General features: G+C 37.2%; 1 protein-coding gene across 1 annotated transcript in view; it reads left to right on the top strand.

Moving 5' to 3' along the window:
* LOC139123214 (N(6)-adenosine-methyltransferase non-catalytic subunit METTL14-like) overlaps window positions 1–20,518 on the top strand; it is a 49,160-nt gene extending 28,642 nt beyond the window's left edge. Inside the window, exons 6-11 of the mRNA XM_070689327.1 lie at window positions 12,470–12,560; window positions 13,890–14,031; window positions 14,745–14,837; window positions 15,742–15,858; window positions 16,605–16,815; window positions 17,645–20,518. Of these exons, the coding sequence (XP_070545428.1) occupies window positions 12,470–12,560; window positions 13,890–14,031; window positions 14,745–14,837; window positions 15,742–15,858; window positions 16,605–16,815; window positions 17,645–17,946 (956 nt within the window). The 3' untranslated portion in view covers window positions 17,947–20,518. The remainder of the gene's footprint in view (window positions 1–12,469; window positions 12,561–13,889; window positions 14,032–14,744; window positions 14,838–15,741; window positions 15,859–16,604; window positions 16,816–17,644) is intronic.
* The last annotated feature ends 329 nt before the right edge of the window (window positions 20,519–20,847 follow it).

Raw genomic sequence — 20,847 nt, 5'->3', positions numbered from 1 at the left:
GTTTGCTCGATGATGGCACTTAAGGAATAAAACAAAACACTAATACTCATGCCTGGTATAACAGTCAGCAAAAGATGTATATGTTCATATAAAGTACACACCTTGTTCCTGGTTTATCTTTCTACAGCATTGTAGAGAAGGATCAGCTGGTTCATTGCTTTCAGTAGCATCCGTCATGAATCTAATCACCTCAGCATTTGGTTTAATGAGGTATTCTGGTTTAAACCCAACCACTCTAAGGCCTTCTGTTGACTTCAGTCTGGAAAGAGCAGTGTACAGTTGACCTGTGAATAAATACAACAGATATTAGATTAACCAGAGATTTTGTACCAACTATCCCGATAACTTTAGGTCAGGTTTAATCACAGAAGTTTGAGAATTCCCATTTGAGTAATGGCTACTGTATATGGCCATGTATTAAAGGGACAGTTACTGTAACTTTTGAGGATTTTTTTATTTTGTACATTGTATGTCAACTACAGTTTCTTGTTGTACTCTTTAAAGCATGTTGAAACACAGTATTCAGGTTGTCAACTCAGTGTGTATATATTATTGTTGACAACTTAATTTAGTCAAGACTAAAATTCACTTGTCAACAATAACAATACAGTCAATACATGTACAGGCTGTGATGACAAGCTGAATTGTGGGTGTTTCAGTATACTTTAGGGAATATAACAAGAAACTGCCATTGACATGCAAAACAACATGAAAAATCCTCAAAAGATACAGCTAGTGTCCCTTTAATGCAAGATAAATCAGAATAATGGCTACTTTGCAATCGAAATTTTTTTTTGCATATATGTTATATTGCAAACCAAGGCTTGTCTTGCTGAAGCATTACAATATAACCAGCAAATACACTGAAGTCATCCCCCCACTCGATGACTAGAGATAGCTCTGTCATTAGTGTAAAACTACAAAACTGCAAATTTTAAGTGAAGTAATTTTACCTGGGCTAAAAATCCCACGACAGTGAACTTCAGCTGCCTTGAGTGTCATCCCTTGAGACTTATGCACTGTAAAGGCCCAACTTAATTTCAGGGGCACTTGTCTCCGCGATGCCAGTACCTTATTCGTATTATCAGGGCTTGGCACTGTCCATAATCGAGGTGATATAACTTCTTCAGTGCCGACTTGAGGAAAATGAACAACTGGGTACCCACTGTCACTAAATCCAGTGACAGTCCCTGTCATCCCATTTTTCAGGCTATCAGTTAAGTTATATAGCAGCATGACGGGTGCATTGACTTTGAGGTAGGTACAAGTGTTCTTGCACAACAAGACTTTCATTCAACAACTTCTTACTACCCGAATCTTCAGCTTTGTAGTGTTTCATACGTGTATGTCCATCAAGGTGGTGGAGTTTATCCATGTTATAATAATCGACATCCAGGTTCTGAGCATAAATTCGTGGGATATACTGGAGTCCCATGATCAGTGGGTTAAAGCCCCCACTCAATTATCAGATTTATCTAATATAAATATTATTCACTTGATAAAATATTCAATGGAAAAAAAGAATGACAAACTGTTAATGGGCTGTTGACACATTCGCTAATGCGAGAACCTGGGATTGAGAAGGGCGCCTTTAAGGGGTTGTGGTAAGTTGAGATAACTGTTCAACTGTCCCGCCAGACAAGTCCCCCCAGGCAACACAATGTAGTGTATCTACAAATGCTTGATCTCTTTGACGAAAGACTTCATCCAAGACTACTGTATGAGGAAACACGGTATTCCATAGTGGTGATGTGAAGCAAAAGTCCCCATTGTCATAGTGACTGGGTACTGGAGGTAACTGGAGGAAATCACCACACCCAATCACTTGAAGACCTCCAAAAGGACTGGCATTGTTTCTCATCTTCTGGCCAACAAAATTGAGCAGCTCAAATGTCCTTCTGCTTAGCATAGACATCTCGTCGATAATTAAAGTGTCAGTTTCTCGCCATCTTGCCACCACACTTGACTGCTCAGAAATATGCTCTAGAATAGCCTCTGGGTTTCCTCTTGCATCTCTTATACCTGCAAACTGTGTATTGTTTTACTGTTCTCATAAAGAGATGATGAAATTCCTGTTGTTGATGTGACAGCCGTTTTTCTGAGTTAACAGGGAACTTAACTTCTTAACCAATGTTGTTTTGCCTGTTCCAGCAGCACCCGTAAAGAAAACATTGTGGCCACCAATAGCCAGAGATGCCACTTTGTCCTGCGCTGAGATTTCCATTGCGGACACCAAAGCTTCAGTGAGGAAAAAATAGAATAATTTTAGTTTGAACAAAGACACTTTGAGTAATGTTCATCATGACTGAATACATATACAGTATGCACTAGCATTACAAGACAATGTAACTAATAATGTGTTACAACAAAATCTTAATTATTACAGCATACTCATACACACGAGGTGTTGTCAGTACAGGAGCTGTTTTTAATGAATTGCAGCTAAAATTATGGCAGTGGTCAACAACAATCAATACTACCAGTATGCAGCTCCACTATTAGACAGGTGACAGACATCAGTGTTTGAAATAGCACCTGTTCGGCAGTCAGAGACTGGTTGTTTCCCCACAGGACTGGTGAAACTCAAAAGTAACCAGCCTGGTGGATGGATTGAAATGAGCGGATCAGGGTCACTAGTTTTGGTTTGGTTCAGTCAAAGATTTAACAGGCCAATTGATAGAACACAATATAGAATACAATAAAGATGTACAGTATATATTGTAAAATTGACAGTTAGTTTACATTTGATTGGATGGAAAGATGACTTCCCCATTCGAATTTCTTTTCCTCTAAGTGTTTATTACTGTATATAGTTGTATTTTATTATGTTGAATTGCAGGGTACATGTACATACATTTAATATCAGGACAGGCAAGTTTTTACCAGGACAGGCAGCTTTATAAATTTACCAGTCCTTGTGACTAGTTACTTATTTCTATGAATTTCAAACACTGAAGACATTATAAATTAAACACATTTATGTTCATTTCTAATTAAAATGATATTTGCGAGATGCCCTATCACATGATCACATGATCACACATCATATTTGTGATTAAATCCTTGAAAAGCAAGCCCACCGTGTAAAACTAAAATCACACATTTGACGTGTATTTTTATAACAGTATAGATTTCAATACATTATCAGACTAAATAGGAATATATTAGGTATAAACTAGGCTATGAATATACCCGTGAACACACAATATTAGAACATTGCCATTAATCTCTATTGAAAAGCATTGGAAATAAAATTCACCTATTATAGGTATATTGTTGATGTCTAGTGCACTGCGGTAAAATGTTTTTTATTTACCCCCATACTCAGCGCAAATAACTAATTAAACACTAACACTTTTGCCTGTGATATTCGGAAGAATATTTGTGACAGAAATGTAAGAAGTGGATGCAAACTTCTGCAAGGTATTGTTGCATACATATGAACTTTGACCTTTACAGACAGCCGGCACAATACTAGTTTTTTTTCTGTCGGGTAATTTTTTAGGATTTCAAACAAATTGGACAATGTTGAGAGTGGTGTTTCAAAGTTTTACCTGGTATGGGAGAGAGAGGGGGAGTACTTAGAAAAGCGACATGAAAAGGGGATGGCCCGGTCAGATCTTCACCCAACCATACCAGCACCAACCCATTTGTGAACTCAACACTCTATGTATAAAACTATAAAAGTTACTAGTACTTTTATTTAGTATGCAGCTTAATCTGAACAACATATATATGCATTATTGGATAAGAGGTTGAATGGGCCACAGTGTGTGGAAGGACTGTAACTGGGTAAACCGTTCAGTTCATAATGTACCATGGAGGTAGTAGCAGACTACCTCCATGCATATACTATGCATGCATACACAACGGGCAACACGACTCAATCAAATCCCGTGCACTTTTCCTAGTGTTTGACTGTTGCTGCTGTTTTAAACAGAGTTTGAGAAGTACTGGTGTTAGGTGATAACGCAATCTCGACTGGCTTTTTAACCTCCCAGCGATAAAATGGGAACAAAATAGGCATACAAACTTACCTGTTGCTGTACCACTGAGGTGATCTGCCGGCTGTGTCGCGTACGGGCCATGTGCAATACATCGTGTTTGTAAATATGTTTATTTCCTGTTTATTTCTTGCATAAGGCACGCCCCACCACTCTTGAACGAGCCGTCACTCACCAGATTACGTCCTCATTATAAAGTATAATCAAGTTGCCCACACATGTACTTCACGGCGCACATGGGTCGCTTCGGACATGGTGCTGACAGCGTCCAATTTTCTTCACATTCTACATTCACGAAGGTTCATTTTTAGACTTGAGTGACATTGTCAGATCGGTGTGCCAAACAATGGCCGTGTCCGTCAAAAAAATTACCAAGATTTCATGTTTTCGGAGATTCACCATAACAATCATACTGCGGATATGGCCGGATCTGCCTCCCTTGGGAAATTAGTACAGTAAACACACCGACGTCAGTAAACACAGCGACGTCTGTACGCATGGCCGGCCATATGGAGAGGGAAGTAGGCATGGCTAGAGGTCACGGAACTAAAGGTCGCATTTACATATGATCACACTCCCTATTGAGGGCGCACTATACATGCCAATACAAGCTACACAAAAGACAGCTACACAAGTGTTGTGCTCGCTTCAGCTAGTTTATTTTTAACATTGAAAAAGAAAGAAAAACGCTGTAATATTGACTTATATAGCCACTTCTGAGCCCTTGTGTTCACACTATATTAGCCAGAAAGGCTAAGGGGCCGTCGATGATAAAAGCTGACGCATGACAAACGTAATTCTTTCGTTTAGGGGGGAGGGGGTCAAAGCTCATTTCGTTTTGTGTGCGTCAAAATCGCATAAGGATTTTCGTCTATTGTTTTCGAGGTGCGACTTTGCAGCGAGAACGCAATACTACCTTCGCGTTCATCGAGAACAAAATGACCACAAAATACGGAGACAGAAAAGACAACAAAAAGATATAAATGTGAAATAAAACTTGTATGGTTTTTCAACGTGAAACATGTACGTGAAACATTTTCCTGCGTGCGAAATACATTAAAATGTTCTGTGTCTTAAAAGTGATACGCGTAAAGTGGAGGTTTGTTAATTAATGGTCACTTCCGGTATTTTTTCATGGGCGTGCGGATAGGAGAGGTGCGAGTGGGTTTGTCAGAAACGGCATCATAATACAAAATTGATTTCGCATAAGAACTTTCGTTTTGAGGGGGGAGGGAGGGGGTTTCAAGTAAAACGAAGGAATCACGTTTCTCATGCATCAGCTTTTATTATCGACGGCCCCTAATCAGCTTGAGTAGCCAGAGCAAACCCTGCAGAGGGAATGGTTACACTTTCTGTGATCTGTTAATGACAACACAGACCTACTCATACATACACATGCATGATACAATACAAAAAGGTGTCTAGACATAAACTGCTACGATTTATCAATATCTACTAGTATCTTAGGATCATTCCTTTGCAGTTATTTTTAGCTCACATTTGGTATGTATATAAATACCAAAAAGAGCTTATATGGTGAGTCGGTGGCATCTGTATGTCTGTATGTATATGGGTATGTATGTGCGGATGTATGTCCGTCACATGCAAAAGCTCCCATACCGCCAAAGCTACCATCTCACGCGTTCCATCACTATAGCAAATGACAAGGACATTGAACGCATTCACTAGATTTCACAGTTAAGAAATGTATGTCAGGTTTTTCTTTCTTTCTTTCTTTTTTGCAATCAACTAGGATGAACATGTATGAATGAAGAAACGTTTTCCAACATTCAGTGTAACAGCCACCCCTTAACACCCTCCGACTTTACCCACACCAATAACTTCGACTTTAGCAAATCATTTACCGTCTCCCACGTGAACGTTCGGTCCCTAAATAGTAATTTTGAAGAGATGCGTCTGATATATGAAGACCTCTTACATGAAAAGTTTAAAGTCATTGGTATTTCGGAAACTTGGAAGATTGATAACCCAAACCTGTATGAACTGGAATCGTATTCTTTTTGAATATGATTGTCGCGAAGTCGGAAGAGGTGGCGGGGTTGCTGCCTATATTCACTCTTCTCTTAAATATAAGAAATGTTCTTTTACAGTAGCCAATTCTGAGTCATTATGGCTTGACATAACTGATGGAAAGCAAACCTTTATTGTGGGTATATTGTATAGGAAACCAAACACAAATCTTGAGGAGTTCACAAACGAGTTATTAGATGTTCTTCATCATATCAAATTAGACAAACACCAGTGTATTCTCCTTGGAGACTTCAATGTTGATTTGTCAGTTCAGGATAGTAGTGCCAGAAATTCTCTACAACGTTACATTGTTTGAATTTAAATCAACTCATTTCACTTCCAACTCGAATCACTGATACATCAAAGACTGTAATTGACCACATTTATTCAAATATAAGTAACTGTCCCATTGATTCTGGCACAATAGCATGTGATATTGCTGACCACTTACCTATATATGCAATTTTCAGTGATATTGTTTCTTTTATTCCAAACTCTGTAAAAGTGACTTATAGAAATTACAAGAATTTTGTACTAAATGATTTTTTAAATAATCTTTCTGAACTCCCCTGGAACCAGGTCTAACAGTTGTACAGATATTGATGACGCCTATGACAAATTCCTTTCTATTTTCAGTGAATGTTGCAACAAGCATGCACCAATGACCGAAAGGTCGCTTAAGAGTATAATGAAACGTAAACCTTGGATCACCAAATCTATTAAGAAATCAATTGATAAAAAACATAAACTTTACTCAGATGTAATTAGCTCCAATGGTGATCGTACTACAGTAGATAATTATAAGAAATACAGAAACACGCTCACTAAGGTTCTAAGGGCTGCAAAGAAAGATTATTATTCATCTGTTTTTGGGAAAATCGTAATAATTCTGCAAAGACATGGAAAACAATTAATAATATAATTGGTAATAAGAAGGCTAACATTGGGGCAGGTTTACCCGATCTTTTAAAAGTCACAACACCTGATGGAAATGTTTTATCATGTAACACTTCTCAGGAAATTGTTAATGGTTTCAATAATTATTTTGCAAATATCGGTCCAAATCTAGCCAGAAATATCAAATCACCTTCAAAATCATTTACTGATTTCCTGCAGAATCCCCAAGATAATTCCTTCTTCTTACAACCAACCTCTGTTTTTGAAGTTGCAAATTTATTGAGAAGTCTTGATATTAAGAAGGCATGTGGCTATGACAATCTACCGCTAAACTTCTTGTACTTGGTGCTGATCACATTGCCAAGCCTTTAGCTTACATATTTAACCTGTCGTTTACACTGTTCAAATTTCCAAGTTCTTTAAAAATAGCAAGAGTTATTCCTATTTTTAAGAAAGGCTCAAAAGATATCCCTGGTAATTATCGTCCAATTTCGATCTTACCCCTTCTCAGCAAATTCTTGAAAAAATTGTAAATAATAGATTAATGAATTTTCTAAATAAGCATATTTACTTTACAATCACCAGTATGGTTTTCGGGAAAACTATAGTGCAAAGTTGTCTCTGATTAATTTAGTGAATAATTTATTGCAACAAATTGACCAGGGTAACTCAACTATTGGCATCTTCATTGATTTCACAAAGCATTTGATACCATAAATCACAGTATTTTACTTTCAAACTTCAACATTATGGTGTCAGAGGAGATCCACTCTCCTGGTTCTCAGACTATTTAAGCCACAGATCACAGTTCGTTGCTGCTGGCAACGCTAGATCCGATAAGAAGTCTGTCACTTGTGGGGTCCCCCAGGGGTCAACACTTGGTCCCACACTATTTTTACTTTATATTAATGATCTTCCGAACTCCTCAAAGTTTTTCGATTTTCGTCTATTTGCAGACGACTCGAACCTTTTTCATACTTTTCCTGACAAAAAGAGCAGTATAGATCTTTCTATTGTAAATAATCATTTCAAAAATGTAATTGATTGGTGTGATGCAAACAGATTAACCATTAAAGTTAACAAGACCAATTACATTGTATTTCATGGCAAACGTAAGCCTATCTCTCTTTTTGGTTCTCTCTGTGTTAAAGATCATACAATGAATGTGGCTGATAAAGCGTCTTTTGTAGGAGTTTTGATTGACAAACACCTGACATGGAAAGATCAAATCAAAGATGTAAATAATTGTATTCGAAAAAAAGCAGGACTTTTATTTAAAGTAAGAAACTGTGTACCTCAACATATTCTAGTTTTATTGTACAAGGCATTTATCCAACCGATTATTACGTATGGTTTGGAAATATGGGGAAGCACATTCCCATCTTACTTAAATTCTATACTGATCACCCAGAAAATGTGTGTTCGTTGCATCACATTCTCTGATTTTCGAGAACCATCATATCATTTATTCATAGAGTTGGGTCTTCTTGACATTTACAAACTGTATAAATTAGGTGTCAGCAATTTTATTTTTGATTTGTACAATGGCAAGCTTCCTCACCATCTGAATGATTATTTCCAGACTGTGGATCACAGCCGAGATACTAGGTTCAAGCTTGGTCCAAATTTATCCATTCCTAAAATTTATACAGCAGCGGGACAGTTTTCTATTTCATTTGCCGGTGCTAAACTTTGGAACAGTTTACCAGCCGATACCAAGTATCTCACATCAAAACATATGTTTACCACGGCTATACGAAAATATCTCCTTGATTGTTAATATAAACATTACAATTCATGAAACTTTAATATTTTCTCACAACAATTATTATGTTTGATTATTTTTTTTTTTTTTTTTTTTTTGCAAAGTTCATAAGAGCCCTTTTTTCGATTCTGTCTTATGTACTCTGAGCTGGAGTCGAACTCGATTAGCGAGAAGCTATTTTTTTGACTCCTTTTGCCAATTTTATTTTCTACTTTCCACACACTGTACCATTTACGCTTATATTGGCAATAAATGAATGAATGAATGAATGAGTATTTGGTGTACAGGTAGATGCAGGGGTTGAGATGTGAGGTTGTTCAAATGAACATGTCATTGTCAAAAATGCGCAAATGAGGTAAGAAAAAGGGAAATCCTGCAAATGTGCAGGAGTGGTGGCATGCCAATGACTGAAACAAGCTACTCCACTGACCTTGGGTCATTTCCTGTCATTGTTTATGAACTGTTACATATTAAAGCCCCAGTGCTGCTAACTTTCGATGGTTTTTTCATTATTTTTATTTTATAAATCAATTGCAACTTCTTATTCTACTCCCCAAAGAATGTTGAAACACCCGCTATTTAGCTTGTCAACTTAGCATCTATATGTGTAAAATGCATGAATATTGTTTACATTTGAATTCTAGTCTGGACCAGAAGTCAGTTTTCAACAATAACAATGCACTTTACAACCATAGGAGCTTAGTTGACAAGCTGGATACTGTGTATATCAACATTGTTTGGGGAGAAGAACAAGGAATTATGGTTCACATTTAAAATAAAAATGGTGAAATTATCATCAAAAGTAAGCAGCACTGGGGCTTTAACAGACCTGCGCAAACTAAGAGGGACTAGCTGTTTCTGCTATGCATGTATCTAAAGTTGACCTCCAGTACCTAAAGTTTCAGACCTTATTTACTTTTGTCATGCTTGTTTTTCTGCTTTAAATATTTCTTGTTTTTAGCGACGAAGTTACGTAACTGAGGAAGCTTATAGAGTTGGAGAGGCAAAATTGACGTCATTTCCGTCAACAACTTCCGTAAAACTATTTTGTCACACCACGTGATCACAACTTCCGTAAAACTATTTTGTCACACCACGTGATCAGTGTTATCTAACGACTACAGCATACCATTCACGCTGCACACTCACTATCAGCGAAAATACCAGATCGTGTTGAATTGACATTATAATTGAACTTAGAGCGTACGTGTAAGTGTATTGGCTTACATGAAAATGCGATAGACAATGATGCATTTACGTTAGAACGTCCATGCTCGATCAAATTGTTTTTGTTCTGTCAGTGTAAATTACGAGATTGGTGGATGTTGACGGACATCTTGCGTGCGTTTGGTCCTGACATGCATGTCGTTTCGATCTCCTTTTTACTATGCAGGGGAGAATGAATTACGTTCCTCATGGGTTTCAAATGTGTCAAAAAATACAAAGTTTTGACTGGATTTACGATTTCGTTTGTAAAATTAAGAGCGAAAATTTCAGCTTCCCATTTCATCGGCGCAACCGTGCAAGAAACCTCAGACTCCTACTATCTCCATGATCACATGTTGTACCACACGAACTTGAAAGGCCGGCCTCTGAAACACTCACTCAGGGTGTAAGCGTGTGGAAATTTGCGTAGTGCTTTTTCTCATTTAATTTGGCAAATTATCAGCAAAACCTCAATAATTCAAGGTAACCCTTTCTTCTCAATCGCGTCTTGGAGTTTTAAAATCATACCAACGAAAATGAGTGAAAAATTTCGATGCAAAAATTGTGCATCGGCGAGCGCGAGAGTAATGTTCTGGACATATCACCCTAATTATGAAAATTCATTAACTATGCAAATCAGCAATTTATTGATGTAATACTGTTGAATGGAAATCAAGCAGGTTGTTCTTACATGAACATTGCTGTTTGGTGTGTTGATTTGTAACACACTATGCTAACATGTTTCAACACCCAAGGAAACATTTGCAACTTTATAGTCAATGCGACATATTAATAAAATTATTTAATTTTGCTATGAGTAAGCATGTGTACTTGGCTGGACCGATCAAGTTTCTGCAAAAAATCATTTCACCATCAATGACAAGCTAAAGTGACGTCTTTAATAAATGTGTCCATTCAATATCCAAAGAAAATCAAGGCTATCAATGACACCAAGAAAGTTTGTTTAGGATTATATTTTCTTTGTAAACTACAGTTCTTTGATGCAATGTGGTCGTCTGGCAATCCATCATCACGGCAGATGTAGTGCATGCAATACACAGTCCACACTGTCCAATCATGCGTGCTTGTTTTCCTGTTATAATTCAATTGGGTCAGAATTTTGTGGCAAGGAACATACAAAATCTTGCAGATAAATCAATTTGGATGATCTATGTTGATCTATGCAAATTCCAAGTTTGGTGGACATGTGAAAATTATGTTTTTTGCCTTCATGGACAAGATGGCATGTTTACCAGGCTGGACGCTCACTGCTAACAAAACAATAGGTTTTATTACAGTTTCACATTTCAACCCTTTCTTTGCATCTTTCTCAGCAACATTCCCCAAACCCCTCTCCTTGCATCCCTACCGCTAAATGCACTGAGGAGCACAGTGTCATATCATTGACGCTATTTTTCTGGTTGTACTGTGCAGAAATCATTGTCATAACATCAACGTAGAATTTTCCTGCACTGAACAAATAGAAATAACATTTATTGATGATCTTTGGTACCCATACTGGTATGTACCAATTCTGATCAAAAGTGAGTGACACCGTATCATTGCAGTATTTTTAGTACACTAGAGGTGTCTGATGTACATGGCTGCAGTCAGGAAGCCAGGAGCCTCAATATTTTTATTTTGGTCACCAAGCAACAGAAAGTTTTTACCGCTCATTTGTAATTTTTAGTGTAAGGGTGAGGCAAATTGAGATGTCACTGGTAAAAGTCAAGCAAAACTAAAATCTAAAATAAGCAACCACCCACAGAATAATTGCCCATTGGCATATATGTGGATTGGCCTTTTATCAGAAAACTCCATTAATTTATGAAAGTAATACAGTAACACATACTTGACTCAACATTGAATCATGGTACCAACATGGTCAAATTTTCAACATCCTTTTCTCTTTTGAAAATGTGAAAGTCTTCGAAATTTTTAGTTGATGTTCAGCAACCAAGCAATCAACAGTATCTGTCCATATGAAACCACAAGGCACAAACCCTAATTTTTATCTAGACACTCACTAGACAGTTCTAAGCCAAGTCGCGGAAGACAAATCATTCTTACATGTCAGACAGTACATACTGTTGTCATATGCAAAGCAGATAGTCTCACTTGATGTTCCTGTTCCTAACTTCTGTAGAAGATTGCATTCAGAGTCTTGTGCTTCACAGCAGCCAATCAGATTTCATTTCATATTTGGCTGCGCATTAGGAATAAAAAATAGCTCCTACAACTCTTTCTTATTGGATGTTAGCAAGATTTGAACATGATCTTCAGAGGTGAAGAAGATTCACTACAAGGGGATTTTGAGCAATTGCCCACCTTATTTGTCAAGCAATGTATTAGTATGTTATAACTGAACAAAGTATTTTCATGAAAAAAGAATATGCAAATTATCTATTGTAATGTAAAGTGGTCACTCCTCTGTTTAGAACACTGCAGGGTGTTCCAGATGAAACAAAGCTATCATAGCATCATAGCAAAGAACCAGCTAGGGCAAAGACAGCCAAACTGATTTTGATCTGAATTTCATTCTATAATGTTTGTGATTTATCTACAGGTCTTGCAGACAGATTTGATGAGTACCCCAAACTGAAAGAACTGATCCGACTGAAAGATGACCTCATTTCACAAACAAACACACCGCCTATGTAAGTGCTCTATTTCACAAACAAACACACCACCTATGTAAGTGCTCTATTTCACAAACAAACACACCACCTATGTAAGTGCTCTTTTTCACAAACAAACACACCACCTATGTAAGTGCTCTATTTCACAAACAAACACACCACCTTTGTAAGTGCTCTATTTCACAAACAAACACACCACCTATTGTAAGTGCTGTATTTCACAAACAAACACACCACATATGTAAGTGCTCTATTTCACAAACAAACACACCACCTATGTAAGTGCTCTATTTCACAAACAAACACACCACCTATGTAAGTGCTCTATTTCACAAACAAACACACCACCTATGTAAGTGCTCTATTTCACAAACAAACACACCACCTATGTAAGTGCTCTATTTCACAAACAAACACACCACCTATGTAAGTGCTCTATTTCACAAACAAACACACCACCTAGTGTATGTAAGTGCTGTATTTCATAAACAAACACACTACCTATGTAAGTGCTCTATTTCACAAACAAACACACCACCTATGTAAGTGCTCTAGTTCACAAACAAACACACCACCTATGTAAGTGCTCTAGTTCACAAACAAACACACCACCTATGTAAGTGCTCTAGTTCACAAACAAACACACCACCTATGTAAGTGCTCTATTTCACAAACAAACACACCACCTATGTAAGTGCTCTATTTCACAAACAAACACACCACCTATGTAAGTGCTCTATTTCACAAACAAACACACCACCTATGTAAGTGCTCTAGTTCACAAACAAACACACCTCCTATGTAAGTGCTCTATTTCACAAACAAACACACCTCCTATGTAAGTGCTCTATTCACAAACACACCTATGTAAGTGCTCTAGTTCACAAACAAACACACCTCCTATGTAAGTGCTCTATTTCACAAACACACCTCCTATGTAAGTGCTCTATTTCATAAACAAACACACCACCTATGTAAGTGCTCTATTTCATAAACAAACACACCACCTATGTAAGTGCTCTATTTCACAAACAAACACACTACTGAAATTTTGTAAAATGTATTTAAAATGTGCATGCTTGCAGAATGTCACATTGCTGTGTGTAAATTATGGAGGTGAAAAAAGATGTTTCTATTTTGATTCTTGAATGGGCACTCATATTACATAGAAACTGTCAAGTTAAATATAAAACTTGCATCTGCAAACCTTTCTATGTGTATTTGTAATCAATTCTCTGCTTATCTTTCAAAATTCTGAGTGGATACAACACAAAGAATTTAATTACTCTGGCCTATGTTGAATATACAAAAACACAAGTATTTATAAAATTGCCGATTTTTCTCCAGGTATCTGAAATGTGATTTGGAAACCTTTGATCTCCGAGAATTAGACAGTAAATTTGATGTGATTCTCCTTGAGCCCCCATTGGAGGAATACCAAATCAGACCAGGTGTTATGTCCAATCAGAAATTCTGGAGTTGGGAGGAGGTAAGTTACTCACAAGGATAAAAGCTATTTTTCAAATGTTTTATAAGTACATTTGAGAAAGCTTCAAATGAGACTTGAAATATCAAATTTTATTCATAAAATGTCAGATAACGGAACCCCTGATAGTTGATGTGTCTATTATCAGCATGAAAGGTCATGTCAACATAAGTGTAAATGAACAATCTGCAAAATAAGTATACAAGAGAATTAAATTTAATTTAACTCAGGATACCATCAACAAAGTGATGTACTAAAAATATCAGATTGATTGCAGAAGGTTGGGAAAAATCAGAAATTTTACTGTAATGTTACTGTAACAAAGAGCTCAAGGGGTGGCCATGACCTTCAGATCTGAGTAGCCTTAACCCTTTGAGCGCTATAATTTTTTCCCCGCCAAAATTTTAGTGCAACATTTTACCAATTTTTATGAATGTTTCTGTACTTTTGTTGATAATTTTGGACCAAATGGACATCACATTTCATTGGTTAGTTTTTTTCTCAAAATTTTGGCAAAAATCTGAAAAAAATTGACTGACGTTTATTTTTGAGAGAGGACAAAAATAGACTTTTGCTCTCAAAGAGTTAAACATTCAGCCACAAAATCATGATCTGTGTTTTTCATTGTCAACTGCTCAGTGTTGGGCCACTGGATGAACAGCGCCCTCATTAGTTTGACATGAATTAATTTCTGTCTTTTTTGGTCTTAATCACAGATATCAAAACTTGATGTTCCATCAGCGGCAGCACACAGGTCATTTATATTCCTTTGGTGTGGTTCATCAGATGGTCTGGACGAAGGCAGGAGGGTAGGTCTGCTTTGTCAGTCACATTTGAAAACAGCGTCAAAGATGAATTTAATGCCACAGTATTGTACAATGAACTCATTTCAAATTTCGTAAAGGGAAAAATTATAATTAAGTTTTTGAAATAACTTGAGAGAAATATCAGCTTCAAGTGTTTGTATATGAAGAATTGCAAAATTACCGTATTAACACTAACATTTACAGTGTCTGTTTGCTACTGGAAAGACCTAGAATTTAAAACCTTGAAAGCCCTTGAAAAGTCTTTGTAAATGAAACTGAGTCTTGAGAAGTCCTAGATATCATGTCACATGCAATTTTCTGATAATCACAAAATGATATGTCATGATATCGTAAATTGATATGTTAAATGATTAAAAACTATACCTAGAAAATAGTTTTTTAACCTGAAAATGTCCATGAAAATTTTAAGTGGCCTTATTCCGGTTTACAAATTTATTTATCTATGTACCTAATAACAATAGCGATGTTCACAGTTACAGGTTTGTAACTAAATATAATTGCATGTGCGCGACATTGGACACAGCAGCTTATAATGGCGACAAATTTTATTAAAGTTGTATGTCTGGATGTTTTTGCAGCTTTTACTCTGAGTTGCAAATTTTTATTCATTGTTATACCAGCAGTCACCTACTACAATGTGTTTTCGTCATTCTTGCATGCATAATTTTCAAAAGTGTAATCTAAAAATGCGGACAAATATTTATTTTTGCATATTAATGAGAGACCAATGAGGTCAATTGTGAACAGCCCTATTCATATATTTGAAAGACTAGAGTATATGTGTAAGAAATCTAAGTTATCAGAAAGCAACCAAAAATATAGTCAGGATGTAAATAACATAGTGTGTTTATAAGTGGGTTGAGTATTTTCAATGAAATATCCGTAGTGCCTTAAAGATTGGGGATACAGACGTTGTGAAGACATTTGTTGGATAAAGACAAATATTAAGAATCCAGGACACATCAAAGATTTGGAGCCTGGTGCTGTCTTTCAAAGGACTAAGGTAAGTGATATTTGGTGTGATGAGATCGATTGTAAGTATCAACAGGATGAGGGTTTCAAAATAACAAAAAAAAACTGACATGCAGCTTTCTTGACATAATTTAAATCATGATTTTAACAAATTGAAACAATCGTTTCCTCCATCACGGTGTACTCAAGAATTGGTGAATACTTTGGGAAGGTTGCCAAAGTAAGGAGCAGTATCTTGATATCATTGATGTTTCTTACTTGACTATTTCTATGAAAGGAAAGTTTGCATCAATAAGATTGTTATGAGTTCTAATATTTCATAGTGAATGTACCTTCACTGGCAACTACTGGTGATGTGTGGTACAATTTCAGTTGTTTGAAATCTCAGTATAATGATATTTCATCAAGCATAGTTTATCACCTGCCTCCAATGAAAACACCTTGAATACCCCCACTGTCTATCTGTCTGTCTGTCATTCTGTCTGTCTCTCAGTCTGTCTGTCTGTCTCCCTCGTCACTGAAACACACACAGATCATTGCTAAACATAGCACATGATGATAGTTCTGAAGTTGAATTTGTTCACATTTATTTTAAATTTCTATCATCTCAGTGGTATCAGACATATACATGTTGTATCCAGATAAGTAGTTGCCCATCTCTCAAAGTTGACAAACATAAAACCCTTTCAGGATGATTCTGTCAGTATGATAAGTCACACTTGAGGTTTATGATTAATATTTCCCTTCTGTCTTTCTTGGTGACCAATCATCTGACAGGAGCATTGCCTCATGGGTATAAAGGGAACTGTGAGGAGGTCAACAGATGGTGATTTCATACATGCAAATGTGGATCTGGATGTGATCATCTCAGAAGAACCTAAATCTGGCAGTCTTGAAAAACCTGTGGAAATATTTCACATTATTGAACACTTCTGTCTCGGAAGACGCCGGCTACACCTCTTTGGAAATGATGAATCATCTAGACCAGGTACTGTAAGAAGTTTACTACTGTTCTATTTATTATATCACAGGGTGAGAGAGACATCTAAAAGAGCATGTTATGTGTACAGTTTTCTAATATGACAAACTGAAGGTGTGGGTATGGCAAAAACATTTGATATTTTATTACTGGGAAAAATTTCTGAGATGTCTACATTCCTAAGACAATCATGCTATTCATGTGAACAGCGCCCCCTATTGGATAATATTGGTATCAGGAGCATCAAAAATCAAATGAAGAATATGTCTTCCAACATATAACAATTTCTAACTTGTTTTGTCAGTTTGGAAATTTCTGGAAAACTATATGAACCAGTCTTATATTAGTATTTGTAATATGTGACATGTTTTTGAGTCAAAACTTGTTGACTAGTCAGTTTGGTTCAGAACGTACACTTCATTTGAATTGGCTATTGCAGACATGAACAGTACCTCTTCTCCATGAACCTTAAAGGCAGAGTGGTTATACCTTATAGTTTGCAGCTTCGCGACTTTCTTTTTGATAAACATCGCCTCGTCCAAGATATTTGCGATGAAAGTCTAGCAAGTGTGAAGCAAATTTAGCATTTGATGCAAGGTCATAGTTTACCAGTTTTGTAGCTTGCCAATCACTGCAAGATTTGCCAAATAAACTTTGGTTGCATCCCGTCATTCATAAGAGGCTGTCTCAGCCACAGTCATCAGTTCTTATTTAGTCACAATTTTAAAAATGTGGATATGCACAAGGGATTTTAGGATATGATGTGCATAGCAACAGAATTGTTCTATGGGTCATGTGATAGTATAGTGTGAATAACCCAGTAATATTTATTCAACAGGTTGGCTCACAGTTGGACCTCAATTGACAAACAGTAACTACAACAGCGAATCTTACAAGTCCAACTTCTTGAAGACTCCAAACGGTCACCTCACAGGTTGCCCAGAGGACATTGAGAGACTCAGACCCAAATCGCCTCCCCCAAAAATCAAAGGAGAAGGACAAGGATCAGGGGGAAGGGGAGGGGGTCGTGGTGGACCACCTCAACAAGGACCATGGATGGGAGGTAGAGGAGGACCTAGGAGGGGTGCATTTGGGGGTAGGGGGAGAGGAATGCACAGGGGAGGATTCCCACCTAGATAGTGTGTATACTGGCGTGCTGAAAAAGTTAAAATGCAGCAGAAGACCTAGATGTTTTAGATTTGTATGGAGGAAGAAATCTAAATCTGGCTTCATGTGTTACATAGTATATGGAATATTGTCAACACAACTATTGGTGGTTAGAAGAGTCAAGCAACTGTTGCCTGTCATGCAATTAGATTGTTTGACTGTATCTTCACGACTACACTTTACAGATTTGTCTGTGTAAAAAATTGTATATTTGTTCAACTGTTGCAGTTAAATTGTTCCATCTTTTGACCTTTAACTGGTGATCTTTAACCCAAAAGTTCTTAGCTACAGCATGACTCGATATTTTTAACAAATCTTGACCTTACTTGATCCCACTGGTGCAGTGTGATCTTCCACCAACATCAGATACACACACTGTTGTGTGGCTGTTGTCATGTTAGTGAACATATTTGTTGTGTATTCAACCTTCAATAAAGGGATTTTGTTGCGCCATAAATGCTATACAGACATTTCTGTCAATACTCTCCACAGCTTTGTAAAGCAGAGTGGTGACCAATTTGCATAACAATACACATTTTACATATTCTTTTGATATAAAATGTAGTCCTCATATAGTTATGAACACATGAAGTGATTGCTCAAAAATTGAGGTGGCCCACCACTTAAAATCCTCTGCTTGAAAACCCTGTCTGTGTAAGATAGGGACAGCCCTGTTTGCCATTGTTTATCTCTACTGAGATCATGTCCCAAACGAGGGGCTGCCTTCAGCTCTCTAATGAGGCCATCTGCTGTTGGGTTGGTTCATTATGTTTCAGATCCACTCTTGTAATTGTTGAAAGGTGGGTAAATCTTGTAAACAATGGTAATGTATCTTGTTATAACCTATGGTCAGCCCATCATAAGTTGATGCACAGTCTCTTGGTGGGCTATTCAGCTCTGGGACTATTCGACCCATAGACGAGTGTACAGAAGCGAGAAACACCTAAAGTCTGGAAACAGAATGGCTATAAAAACCATGTCACATTCCTTGTCCGATTTCATTGTGAAAATTAGCAAGTTCATCTATCATGTAACCGTCGATCGTTCCCTATCATTCTCAAAATTCATACCTGGTACTAAATTTGCTTCAAAAACGCTCGTTTCGTGTGATTTTCGGCCGAATTTGACGGACACATCGCTAAAACATAAGCGTGAGCAACATTCCGGTCACCTCACAGTGGACGTTGGGCACCTCCACTTTACTGACATTAGCGCCGCGTACCCATGAGGGGTGACTGGAAGGTTGTTCATGCCTTATGTTTTGGCGAGGTGTCTTCTGAACTCGGCCGAAAATCACACGAAAATTCATACCTGATATTTCATCTGCTTACAAAATGCTCATTTCTTGTGATTTTCGGCCGAGTTCGAGAGACACCTCGCCAAAACATAAGCGTGAGCAACATTCCAGTCATCCCTCATGGATAGGCGGCGCCAATATCAGTAAAGTGGAGGTACCCAAGAGGTGACCGGAATGTTGCTCACGCTTATGTTTTGACGATGTGTCCGTCAAATTCGGCCGAAAATCACACGAAACGAGCGTTTTTGAAGCAAATTTAAGTACCAGGTATGAATTTTGAGAATGATAGGGAACGATCGACGGTTACATGATAGATGAACTTGCTAATTTTCACAGTGAAATCGGACACGGAATGTGACATCGCGTGGTTTTTATAGCCATTCTGTTTCCAGACTTTAGGTGTTTCTCGCTTCTGTACACTCGTCTATGGGTCGAATAGTCCCAGAGCTGAATAGCCCACCAAGAGACTGTGGTTGATGTACACACATGAACAAGGATGTCAAAAGCTGTTAATGATCAGTTTGTATCATACTGGTAGACATATTTCCGAACTCGCAGTCTGACATATTTCCGAACTCGCAGTCTGTGCCTTTTGTCATGCAGAGTGAACTCCTTAAAGTCCAAGCACTTAGTGAGCTGTAAACCCAGAGGTGACAACTCAATGCTATTTTTACCAGTGTGTGTCTTAGATTTGTAAAATCTAGCTTCCTTCATATGGCAGATAAAATGTATAATGTGTAGTGAGTTGACTCATCGCCAAGTTTCACAAACAGCCATGCAATACATGATATGTGACAATAGTAATCTGGATTTTCGGTCAGAACCCATTATTTCAAAGCTGACAAAACTGTGAACTTCAGAGCTATTCAGTTAAGATAGAACAAGCCTCCTAGGACTGAATTTTAAAGGAAAATGGAATTGTCTTGTTTTTATATCAAATACTGATTTATTTGGGCCATTTTTTCTTGAATTGTTTAAAAACACACGGGGCACTAGGTTTACTATTTTTCTCAAGATTTTAAATGAGATGAGTAGAAAGTTTCCTCAAGTGATATATGATGAAGACTTTAGTGTACGAGGCATTCATTTCTTTGCACTTCCTATGTTTATCTGTATTGAAAAAGAACAAAAAGACTACTGTATTTTTCTATTTTATCCCCAAAGGATCTCAGTATACATTGTTTCAGTAAAAATCTTTGATATTGTTGTCAGTGGCGTTTGCTTTAAATAAAAATCCGTGCTACATCAGGTTAGTTCCATGACTCAGTTTATTTTTGTTTTTGCATTCTATCTATGTGATTGATTGAACTTTGAATCGCAGTTATTGAGTGATGATCAAATTCAGAGCCCTGCAGAACAAAATCAATATCCTTCAAGTATCTCAGTGCATTAAGATGCATTACAGAGTTTACTGTACCATATTTAAGACAGAAAAATTGCAAATTCCTTCAGAGTCATTAAGCATGATTTTATACCTATCACTCTGTAAGTGTTTTTGTCGCAGTTTTTCAAAATCCATGCTAAAATCACAGCTTTGGGAATGTGCTAAGGCCGGTATTTCACTGTGGAATTATGAA

This window comes from Ptychodera flava, chromosome 22 (assembly GCF_041260155.1).
Source record: "Ptychodera flava strain L36383 chromosome 22, AS_Pfla_20210202, whole genome shotgun sequence".
Classification (NCBI taxonomy): domain Eukaryota; kingdom Metazoa; phylum Hemichordata; class Enteropneusta; family Ptychoderidae; genus Ptychodera; species Ptychodera flava.
This window is presented reverse-complemented; position numbering and strand designations above follow the sequence as displayed.